Source organism: the organism of the source record quoted next, unplaced genomic scaffold (genome assembly GCF_019419815.1).
Source record: "Pyrus x bretschneideri cultivar Hongxiangsu unplaced genomic scaffold, Pyrus_bretschneideri_v1 Contig28, whole genome shotgun sequence".
In the NCBI taxonomy this organism is placed as follows: Eukaryota; Viridiplantae; Streptophyta; class Magnoliopsida; order Rosales; family Rosaceae; genus Pyrus; species Pyrus x bretschneideri.
The window spans coordinates 4716978-4729981 of NW_025999590.1; the positions used below are offsets into that span (position 1 = coordinate 4716978).

The 13004-nt window shown below is 34.5% G+C and overlaps 1 protein-coding gene across 1 annotated transcript; it reads left to right on the forward strand.

Moving 5' to 3' along the window:
* Window positions 1-2847: 2847 nt before the first annotated feature.
* On the forward strand, window positions 2848-4109 carry LOC103930093 (auxin-responsive protein SAUR50-like). Its single transcript, XM_009339383.3, has one exon. The coding sequence runs from the start codon at window positions 2957-2959 to the stop codon at window positions 3407-3409; it is 453 nt and encodes a 150-aa protein (XP_009337658.2). The 5' UTR covers window positions 2848-2956; the 3' UTR covers window positions 3410-4109.
* The last annotated feature ends 8895 nt before the right edge of the window (window positions 4110-13004 follow it).

The following is a 13004-nucleotide window of genomic DNA, read 5'->3' on the forward strand; positions in this document are numbered from 1 at the left end:
GATAGGTGGTGCTGTTCTTTTATGATGATCACTTCACTGCACAACCAAGATATGCGTGCAGACAGGGCCAGCCTTGAGGGTAGCCTAAGTAGGCGCCCGCCTAAGGCCCCCAAAATTTTTTTGTATCTTGTAATTAACATATAAATACAAAAAAAGTAAGAAATATCACAATTCATTTGTTAGTGCAGTGGAAATGTTGGCTTCATTTTTCTTGGGGTGTTGAGTTCGAAACACGAAGCTGTTTTTTAGTTACTAAATTTTTCTTGATTTTTCTTGTTTTTCAAATTTACTACCAATCCATTTGTCCAACTTCCAATCCATCTGTCCAAATGCATATAAAGTTATAAAACTCAAGTCTCTTTGCAATCTTTTTTTCTTTCAACTTCTTATTCTCTCAATTTCTATCAAATGTTTAAACCAACTTCCCATTCTCTCTATTTCTATTGAATGTTTAAACCAACTATCATATGGTTTTAATGATTGTACTTTAAGGTAATCAAAACTTTGAATTTATATTTTTCTTTTCAATAACTTTTTATTCAATGGATTATTTTAATATTCAATTCGTTAGTGTGATGTTGATTTTAGAAGAAAAAAAAAACACAAGAGAAACAATTGGTGTTGAATTTATTATACTCGTCAATCAAGTTTTATTGTTATTTAATCTCTTGATCATCAAGTTTTATTTTTCTTCACTCTCAATCTTAGACTCTTGACTGCAAACAGTTAGTACATTTGTGTCTAAAAACGTGAATCGTGTAATGTTTAAATAATGTTTGTATATTTATCTTCTTTTGATATTAATTTTTAATGATATTTGATGTGAAAATCAAACTTTTTATGTATTTAGCGAATTTTTTTATACAAATCAATATACAAAGAACCGGAGATCATAGAATTTTAGGGCCCCACTTCCAAGGCTCACCTAGGGCCCCCAAATTCTCAGGGCCAGCCCTGAGTGCAGATTAGCTATTCTGCACACTGCACATCCACAGCCAAGTTATTATAGCTGAAAAGCCCAAAATATTTCGGGATTCCCAAAAATTTGGATTTCCGAAAATTTGGTTTGAGATCGGTCTTGAAATTAGGAATCTCAAAATTTTCGGTTTGGGAATAAGGACTAAGGTTTCGGTTCGGTATCCCATACCGAACCACCCCTACTCTCCATCTCCAACATTGTGTAAAATATTTATAATTTTACACAAACAAAATCGAGATTAGCAATAATATTTAAGAAAATATTAGTCCCACAAATATTGTGTGGTTGACACACCAGCATCGACGACTAGAAAAAAACAAAACATCGTACAAGATCAGTGAAGCAGCTTAATTCATAAGAGCAAACAAATTGAACCAGCAGTATTCGCGGGGACATGTAACCTCTCTTAAAATCACTCTAAACTTCTCGTTTCTTCCAAACCAAAAACCCTAATGAACCAAATCCAATCCCACGGTGCGACATAATGGACGACGATTGATTCAATTGTCGTCTATTTCTTAATAAAATATTTTTTTTAAATTAATAATTAAAATTTTTTCAAAGAAGAAGACCATCTCTTTCTTCTTCCTCTGTTTAAAATTTTTGATACTCAACTTCTGGTCCATGGTTTTTTTCTACCACCCTAAAGGACAACTCAATTTGCTGGTTTTTTTTTTTTGCTCAAATTTTGCCCTAAATTTTGGTCCATTGGGATTGGGCAATTCCAAAGTCATCTTTATGAACCCTAATAATGAAAAAAAAAATAATTTTATCGCCTCCAAAATTAAGTTGAATGGCTGTTTGCTTTATGATCATCTATTTTTTAGTAAAATATTATTTTCAAAGAATTAATTAATTTTTTGTCTTAGTTTGTTTTCGTCCAATGGTTTTGTCTTTGTCTTTTTTTTTTTTTAAGTGTTTAATGACTTACAATTTATTTTAGGAAGTGTTATTAGCACTCCAAAAATGTCATTTTACACTCCTCACAAGTGTATTTTTCTTTTTAAAAATAGAAAGTTTGAAGTGTAGAATGAGAATTTTGGAGTGTCTATAACAATTCCTTTTATTTTATACAATTATAAAGTTTTATTTATTAGTTTGAAGTAATTAATAAGGGTAAATTAGTAAATCTATAAGCAAAATTTTGACTGAAGGGGTTATATGAAAGAGAATTAAAACCTGAGAGGGTGTTTGCGTAATGTCTCAAATGTGAAGGGATTTTGTGAAAACTTGATAAACCTCAGGGAGTGTTAGTGTAATTAACCCAAAAATTATTTTAAAATGAACACTGTCAAGCCATATTCATATACCATCTCCAACCGAATGAGCTAAAGACAACTCCCTCGATAATTTATTAGCCTTAACATTATATTTTAAATTCATTGCTTAATTAAATACCATTGGATGCTTTCAAATCTAGTTGTTGAATTCGAATAAATTATTTTAACTGAGAAGTTGGGCCCAAAAACAGGAGCTAAGAAGAGGGCTACATTTGGTTAGCTTGATGGCCTTTTGGCCAAATAATAGTCTAATAGGTTCTATAAAATTATAACTCATCGATATTTTTACACTAAGGAAGGGGAGTTTGGCTAAACCACACAATAAGTAACCTAATTTGGTTTCGAATTCGTCATCCAAGAGATTCAATCCTAAGACCTCTTACTTCCAAATGATGAAAAATAACACAAGACTGTTACACTGAGTAACTATGAAGTGTTACCTAAATAGCCCAACAACAACAAAACATAAAAATCTACTAGAATCAGCAAATCAGCCCCAAATAAAAAGGTGTGAAAACAGCAGGCGGCACCCATGTAATTGTCTCCAAAACCAATGGTACTTTCAAAACCCCGTCACTTTATAACTCCCTCTCGGCTCAGAAGCACAATCCCCCAAATCTTTCATTCAGCGCCTTATATTTTCCAGCGAACCAAACAGAACGCAGAAGTCTCGCATTTTCCTTCACTTTCCCAGAAAATGTCAGACGGACTCGGAAAATGCAGCAAGATCCGCCACATTGTGCGGCTCCGCCAGTTGCTGCGGCGGTGGCGCAGCAAGGCCTGCACGTCCACCAAGCGCATACCCTCCGATGTTCCCGCTGGACACGTCGCAGTCTGCGTGGGCACCAGCTGCACCAGATTCGTGGTGCGCGCGTCGTACTTGAACCACCCCGTCTTCAAAAAGCTCCTTGTGCAAGCCGAGGAGGAGTACGGCTTCTCGAACAGCGGCCCGCTCGCGATCCCCTGCGACGAGTCGCTGTTCGAGGAGGTTCTCCGATTCATTTCCCGCTCCGAGTCGCGTAAGTCGACCCGGTTAGTCAACGTCGACGACTTCCAGAAATACTGCCACGTTGGCGCCCGGAGTAACCTCGAACTGTGGGCCGATTCTCGACCGCTGCTTCGTGGATTTTCCGAGAAGACAATTTGGTAAAATTACCGGAAACCGGCTGAATTTAGTCGGTTTCTTTTTTATGGTTTCTGAAAAAATAAAGACATATAAGAAGTCCCACCGATTCTCTCACTCGCCCGGGTGTGACTCAGTCCTGGTCGTCTCGCTCCAAAGCCATCGATTGAACAGAGTAAAACGCTAAGCGGCAGAGTTCAAGTGCAAAATCAGCTCGGACGAGTTATCCCAGTTGGGTTGGGTGCTCTTTTCCATTTCCCTTTTTTTTTTCTTTTTGCCGTGGAAATTATGTGATTAATTATTGGGGCCACTGGATAGTGAGTTACTGAGCCGAGTGGCCGAGTTACGAATGCATGAAGCTCCGAAGAATGCAATGGAGATGGCAACTGAGTGGGTGAGTCAATCCACCGAGTCGTCCCGGGGTCGAATCGGAGCGGAGGCAGAGTTTGTGATTAAATTTTCGGAGCTGAAGCGAGCTGCCGAGGAGAAAGATGACTAACAAAGTGAAATTACTGAATTGGGTCTCTTTTTTTCTTGTAAATTCTGTGATTTATTGATTAATTAAATGATAATTTGGAGAGGAATTCCAGCATGATTGTTCATTATCGCGATAATAATGCATATTAGTACCTTTTTTGACAACTATTAACTGCAATATTTTCAAGTACTGATTAGTACCTTTTGTTTTTTAAAATTTTAAATATAAAATTCGAATCATTGAAGGCCATTATGGGAGTTATATATTGAAATTATTGGAAAATCGACGATATGTGTGCAGTGAAACATAAAGTAAATAAGACATAATATTTACAAGGTTCAGCAAATGTGCCTACGTCCTTAGGGCAGCAGTAGCACTTTCTTTCATTATGTGAAATAATAGAAGTACAAATATACTCTCACTATTTTCTTTCTTTTTTCTAGCCCAACTCACTGATATTTTATTTTGTATCTCTCTTCTTTCCCTTCTTCTTCTCCTCTCTTTCTTTTCTTTCTCACTTTTTTTCTTCCTCTGTATGCTCTTATTTTATAGGCAAAAGATTGTTGTAGTAACATTATTTGCTTTACAAACTTTCTTCATATGAATGATAACTCATCTGATTTTTCTTTGGATGAATAGTAACAAACTATTCATATGGCCCATTCACATATTACATCACAACAGAAATCCAGGGTCCTTATGTAGGGTCCGCATGTTTAACTTCATTTGTGGAAATCATTTGGCAGTGTGACGATTAAACTCAAGAAATTTTCAGGTTCGTACACCAGATTACATGATTAACGGTTAAGATGGTTTGACAGATTATTCTAGTTTTGTCACGGATAAATTTGTGAACAAGGATGTTTAATCGAGGAGTAAATTATATCAACGGTCTCTCAACTCTAACCCAATTGGAGCAATGATCCCTCAATTAAAAATCCATTACTATTGGTCCCTCAACTCATCAAAACGTGCAGCTATGATCATTTTCGTCAATTATGCTAAAACTTCCGTCAAAATGAGTCATGTGCCATGCACGTGAGGCTGAATCAATGGGCAAATATGAAAAATCAAATAAGAAAACTTGTATCAATGGTCCCTCAATTTTAATCCAACTAGAGAAATAATCCCTCAATTTTAACTCAATTGGAGCAATAGTCCCTCAACTTTAACCAAATTGTAGCAATGGTCCTTCCACCATAACTCATTTTGATAGAATTGAGACAGAGTTGACGAAAAATAACCATAACTACATGTTTTGATGAGTTGAGGGGCCAATAGTAATAAATTTTTAGTTAAGGAATCATTACTTCAATTTGGTTAAAGTTGAGAGACCATTACTACAATTTACTCTTAATCGAGAAATGCGGTGAGGGTAAATTTTTGAATTACACAGAGGATGACATTGTTATTAAATTTTACAAAATTCAAAAATTGTGAATTCAAAAGTATTGAACACTAGATACTGTTTGTTGAATACAGAGGGCGATACAAACTCGGTTTCTGACCACTGTTACCGCATCCGCGTCTACAATCATAGGCATAAGCATATACTGGCAGAGTGATGTACCAAGAGTACAAAACATTGCGAATTTTGGTGGTGTACAGGACACCAACTTTTCTGATGGGCCATGCAGAAGAGATGCAGAGATGCAGAGATGCAGAGAGAGGTCACTCCGATCAACCAATTAATCATTCAAAGAGAATATAATCTCTCATCGATCCACTTATATTATGAACCTTTGACTTGCTACGAACGATTGAATTATTATTTTTCTTGCTTTTTGCCGTCCAAGCTTTTAGACCCAGAATTACTAGATTAGATTAGAGTTTTAACCAAACACTTCAAATACAAGCTAAGTACAGATATTGCAATGCACGAATTCAGATAATTTTCGAATCTCTGTGTCCGGAGCTGACAGAACAAGGAATTCGGATCATTTTGGGGCTTGATTTTGTGTGAAATTGGTCAATGAAAAGGCTAATAAGGGCTGCTGAATTCAAATTGAGTGGTCCAAATTCTCTAATTCATAGGCTCCGAACACAAAAATCCGAAAATGATTTGAATTCACAATACACTACCGTTTGTCTACTGGCGCTGACTTTTGATCTCCTCTCCTTCTGCCACTTATAGGAGTAATTTTGCCTCCACTTCCAAATGGCCAAGAACCCAACATCCATTCATTGAGTGCTTTTGATGAATATGTATGTATATGTATCATGAGTGCGTTTGATGAATTTAGTTTCCTTGACTTGTGGGGGATGGATTCAAACTCCTACTTAATCTTTTTCTTGTCCCAAACTTGGTCAAACAAGTTTCCAGTTTCTGAAGAGTTTTCGAGCAATGGGGTCAATGATGGTCCACGTCTTTGAGATAATTTTAATTTATTCAAATAAAATTCTATTTTAACTTATATTAAAAGATCAAATTAATTTCGAACTTGAGTGCATAGTAGTATTCACATTGTTTTATCCAACTGAATTATGTCTATACTGCAACGTTTTTGAGAATTAAGCGACTTATTACTGCATCGATAATGCTAAGGAGACTAAATTTATAAATAGAATTAGCAAACTAAATAATGTGTCACCAATAGGAATGAGCACGTTTATGAATGTTTAAGTAATCAATCAATTATCAACTTCCGTGATTTTGTTTACAAATTTAATTTCTCTAGCATTACCCTTACTACATATGTTAGAACACGAGCTACATCTAGGTCTCCAACATGTTTGATAAATAGTGGTACTATCCACACTCATTTTTACTTTCCACACAATTTATGTCTTTTAATCTTCTTCAGTTCATTCAATCCAATGACTAAAAATAAAAAAATGTATGTAATTAACACCACTCAATAAATGAGAGACTTATGTGTTAATGAAGATGCGTATGAAAAGTATCCCATAAACTCTCTTGTTTGGACGTTGAAAAATGAACAGGTGTGTCATATATGACTAGTACTATGTCGTGCCATGCAACGCGTACAATCTATGTTTGGAAAATGACATGCATGATACGATATGATACGATAGTACCACAAAAAAAAAAAAAAAAAAAAGGAATGAATCACTTGATCATTGAACACATGCATGTGGCGACTTCACCCTTCCATGGCAAAATGGACGTCTCAATCAAACGACTATGCATGCTGCTTTGCTTTTTAAGGCCAAGATGATCTATCTCAAGCTTTTCGAGGAGTCTAAGACCTAGTTTGGTATTAAGGTGATTCTGAAAAAAATTGGTATAAAAAAAAGCTGTGAGCTGTTTTTGTGTTTGGTAAACATTCAGCTTCAGTTTTTTTTCACAGTTTTGGGTGAAAAAAAGCCAAAAACAAGAAGCTGTAAAACCTAGCTTTGAAAAACCGGCTTTTTTTCACATCTGTTTTACATAAAATTTCAAACACTATAATAATGTTTTTTTTTTTTTTGTTCAAAAGCATTTTTACAAAAAAGTTTACCAAACACTCTGCTGCTTTATTTCACAACTGCTTATTCTCACAGCACAGCAAAAACAGCTTTTTTTTTAAGCACAACAATACCAATCCAGCCATAAGTTGAGGAATCACGCTTGAACTCAAAGCACTAGAGCGCCAGTGGTGGTTGCTAACGTCGATTTCTCTTGGGAGCTCTCTAAAAACACAAATGTAAACAAATAAACCATGTGCCAAAGAAAAAATAGTGGAAGTCAATATTCATACTTAGGGTTAGGGTTGGCGGGTTGGTGGACATGTCCGTCTCTTTAAATTTGAGTTTCGATCTCCTTTCACGTGTGTTGGAGCAGTTTATAGTATTGTAATCGCTTTGTAAAAACCAGTGTCATATTTGATGAATGAATGGAAATAAGGACTCTTCCAACTGATGGGGACCGTTATGGAGAATATATAGGGTCTAAAAATCTGATCAGATTTGGAGTGGCATCGATCGCATTTCTGTTCGATTTGGAAGGTTGGATAAGGGTAGGGTATCTCATGACCCCCTTAGAGCCATCCCACTAAAAGGACAATAGGTTCAACTTTTTCTGGTGTATTGTGCCAAGTGATTTTCTACAAGGTATTTTCTTTTTTCAGTGCCTAAATAATATCAAAAAATACACAAGAAAAATAATATTAAAAAATATAAATTGTTTGTTAGAGGCCTTTGCTATGATTTTCTATGTTATAAGTGTTTTAGAAATGTTTGTGATTGAGTAAATAGCCTTAAGACTGAATAAATCAGAACAACTTGAAAAATCATAGAGATGTGTACCGGCTTGATGCTAACTAAAAAACCATGTGCAGAAGGCTTATAACGTAAGTAACTAAGAACATTCATTTTTGTACGCATGATCCTGTGTTCGAATACTCTTTTCGAAATATCCTCTGAATGAACAAAATCTAAAAAAATACCTAGGCCCATGATCTGGATCCGTTTATGTTAATTTGTTATATAAGCCCGAATCTTGGCCTCATTAGTTTGACCCATAATTAACCTGAAAACTTTTTGGGCCACTGAAGACAAGGCCGCGCACGTCTTGTTAAATGGCCCTTTTCATAAACCCTCAACCAAAACCCTTTCTTTTCGTTTACCCAAAAAATATGGAAAACTAATGACAATAGTTTGAAAATTTTGAGTTTTAACGATAAGGACAAAATCAAGGATAAAGTGAATAGTATCAGGATTGACTTTTTAATATTAAAATGTGATTTTTTGTTAAAGTGAACAGTACCGAAAACTTTTCGTTAAAGTTTCAAAAAAAAAACCCTTTCTTTTCTCTCTCTAAAATTTTGATGCTCTCCCTCCTACTTCGTCGATCAAGCTCCTCGATAATCTCTGACTCGCAGCAACACCAAACTTGACCAGGATGGGCTTGTTTATTTAATATCGTAATTGTGGGCTTCAAACCGATCATCCTAGTAAGTTGTAATATCACATTGAAGAGATTCCTTGGTTCGGGCCGAAGAAACTCGACCATTATTAAACGGATCTTTTTATGTCCGTGATGATTTTACCAAAGCGCCTTCTGCTTCGAATAATCAGTCACAACGAGTCATAAGAAGCGTTTCCATTTTTTTCATTGGGTCGGGGTAAAAACCAAAGATCTTAAGCAACCAATCCGGCATAACAACTCAAAGATAAAGAAGTATCGTTAATTTCTTCATGGACCCCAATTGCATGTCCAATCATTTTCTTACACAATTTCTTGTGTATAAATGATCTACATACCTCATTTTTCTCTTCATGAACGCCCTTGTTTATTTTGGTCTTTCAATTGAATAAAACATAGATTGAAAGAAACAAACGTGTGCAGAAAGAGAGAAAAACGTGTTCAAAAAATAATTTATTTGCCTTTATTCTTTGCCAACCAGAAACAAAAAGAAGTTTTACCCTTTTCCTCTTTTTTCTGATTTGGAAGCTTCAAGAGTGGGAGACAAAAGCAAGGAGTCATATCATAGGGAAAACATATTACGGGGGGTAGATTATTGATCACATTGCCGGTTGGTGGAGGCCTAAACAATCTCTCTGAAAGTTGCTCCTTCTGTACTACTGGTAGTCCGCTACTAGCTAGGGCAATGCTTAAAAACTCTTTTGATAATTCATACATCTAGCTGTCCTGCATGCCTTTACTACAAAACACTCATTAGAACCGCCAAAAAGTTCCACTTTAATTAGTTAAGCGAATACGCAGATATAAGCGTAGCCAAGTTGACTATAGCAGTACGATTCTTTTTCTTCACTCAAGTTCGCCGAGTTGGCTAAGCATCCAAACTCAAATTCTCCTTCATGTAGCTTAAACTAAAATTGAGTATTGCTCGAATAAATATGGATTACATGAAGGAAGAAGACTATCGTCTAATTAAACCCTCAATAGTATTAGTAAAAGTGGGGTTTGGCTTTGATAGTCCACCTCACTACCGGTTTTGAGGGGGAGCAACTTTTGACTGATATATGGTTAGATTAATGAACTTCGTGATTTTAATTATTTTGTTTCTTGTTTGGACTGAGAGAATTGAGTGAGAGTTAAAGAGATTAAGAAAAGAATATGTGGAATTTTTATTTTAAATTTTTAATATCCATGATATTTATGCATGGTAATTTTTTATTATTTTATTACATTTGTGAGATATTATGTAACGAATTACGAGAGCAAAAAGATCCATTTATAATTTATAGACAAGACCTCCGAAATATCAAAGACAACCTAATTTACCTAAGTAGGTTAATTATTTAAACAATCTTCACTTGGGATTCATTTCCGAAATACTTATTAGTTTCTAACTTTAAATAAAAATTGGTAATAGTGATTCCCTTCTTTCTTTGTTTCTCATGTCATGTGAGACAGTTCGAGTGGGACGCATGTGAACCAGAAACGTGCCTTACATTGCTGGACCCAAGATTTCACTTGCAAGTCTCACGACCATCCATTCGTGGCTTCCAAAAACAAAATAACAACCGAGAAGATGATAATTTACGAGGCATGTTTCTTTTAGGGCATTGTGAATGTGACGACCCTTTGCTCTGGATCTCCACATCTTCTGTCAATGGACCACTCGTTTTTGTTTCTTGCCTTGAATATCATCAGTACTCGTTTCGCATTTAATCACCTCTCGAAAAAACTTACATGAAATCGAAACGTCAATATAATAGTTGTATGTTAACTAACTTATACTGCAACTAAACACCTCTAAAAAACTTATATGCAACAAAAACGTCAATGTAAAATTATTCCAAAGAATCCAGACCTATCACGTGTACATTTAACTCACTTGGACTAAATGTGTTATTGGATTAAGATACCATGACCGCCACCTTATCATTCTGGTTGCATAGCTCAAGTTAGCAATGGTTGATTTTTGATAATAGGTGTTTCATTCTATTGCATGTCTCTTTTGCAAGAAGTATATATTTGGTGCTTCTTCTAAAAAACATTTAAAGTACTTTTTCAATATTCACTTGAATTTTTATTAAAGATTGATGTGGTTCAAAAATATTTTCCCTAAAATACTTTCAATCGTTTTAAAAACAAATATAAACGAGCAAATAATATACTGTAACAAGATTACAGTCTTACTTTTGACAGTTACGACAGGCATGCACGGCAACAATAGAGGAAGGCCCGCAAGAATAACATATATCAGTTTATCTTGTATGTTGCCATAACAGGAAGTTTAACGAACTGTTAGAATTCCTCATGGCTGACGTCGTAATTGTCACATCGGTCCATCGAACAAAAATATGTTGAAACTAATGTTATCATTAATTTATACGTAATTTTCAACCTGTTCAAGATCTTTAATTATCTCTATTTTTTGGTTTGTCGTTACGTACTTTTTTGTTTTGTTTTTGTTTTTGTTTTGATGGATTACCGAAAGTAAAAAGCAGATTAAGTACCTAATTAGTGATGATTTACCATTATGAGTAGAGATCTATTATTGAAAACAATGAATTTTACTTTGAAAATTTTCCATCAAAAGTGCTTATTAATTATAATTTCAATACTGACTCAAGAAGAAAATAGACAAAACAATAGAATGAGGATCCTCTCTGAATTCTCTCTGTGAGGATCCGGAGATCTTCCAACACATTTGTTCATTGTACATAGTGCGATTAGTTTTCGTTATGTACTATGTATATCTAATTTTAAATAAAAAGATTTACAATAATTTCAAACCGTACGATATACGATAAACGGTTGTGATTAGAAAATCATCAGGATCCTCATTCCAAAAAATGCATGCATGTTCACTTTAAAGATAAATAATTGAATTGAGCAGCAAAAAATTCGTATTACAGCAAAATCTCTTTAAAATAAGATAACCTCCTTACAATAATAAAAAATTGTTGTCTCAGCTTGGCACCTGTTATGTATATTTGAACAAACTTCATCTTGTAATAATAAATAATAATATTTTTTAACTACACTTCTATTAAATAATAACATGTGTAAGATGATAAAATTGGTTTGGTTATAACTGTATAACTTCATAGTTGTTTATTTATTTATTTAAAAGGCTTCGTAAACAAGCAGTATGTATCTAGGAACAGTATTTAGCTACTTAAAAGATGAGTGAGAACTTCTATTCAAAATTATTTGTTATGGATTGACAAAACTTTGTTTTTATGATTAGAATCATTCATTTTTTAAATCATCGTATAAAGATTGTCTTTGCAAAAACTCAACCAAAACTAATTCTTTAATCATCGAACTGTATAAAAAAGAACAAATGAAATTGATAAAGCATTACAAATCATCTATGTATTTGTTAATAGATTAACTAAACAACCTTAATATTAATTCATTTTTTGCAAAGATAATCTTTACAATGTGATTCATAATATGAACGGTTCTAATCATAAGCACAAAATTCTGTAATTCAAATACGAAGAATTTTGAGTGAAAGTTCATTCTCATTCTTAAGTAATCAAGTATTATTTTTTTTTTCTTCAAAAGGGTTTCTTTAATCCAAAAATACTTTTATATTTTTTAGATAAATCTGCAACGTTGTCTGTCAGAGGCTGTTTAACCCTTTATGGAAGCAAGTCCAAATTTACCTGAAGGGAGAATGATGAAGTAGACAGAGATAGAAACAGTGACTTATGACTTGCCTGACAGGCTGATGAAAATGACAAATGGGCCCATGGTAACAGGCCATCAGTATTGTCATACGGGCCCCTTCCTAATCTTACGTAACCCAGAGCGAGGGCCCAGCTTCCCTTAAGTTACTCGTTAATTGTCAAATCTTAAACACTAAGAATCACCCGAACTTAGACAATGCCCAACATATTATGCTTGTTTGAAATTATAAAGCAACATTCCATCTTCTCATGCACTTTTGACCTATCAAATAATAATAATAAAAAAAAAAGAGTTTTAACGAAACACACCTGGTACTATTCATTTTTAACGAAAAATCACATTTTTTACCTTTCCCTGATACTATTCACTACACCTTTATTTATCTTTTTCATTAAAACTAAAGTTTTTTTGGACTTTTAGTTAGTTTTCCTAACAAAAGATCTAATTAATTAATGTAAGATATGACACTAAAAAATGAGACAGTGAAACTTTGAGCACACGATGGTGAGGGAGGCTGAAATGCTACTGCGAGTCATTTCGACTTCAAAAAGAACGGCCAGCTGGTCCTTTTAAAATAATAATAATAA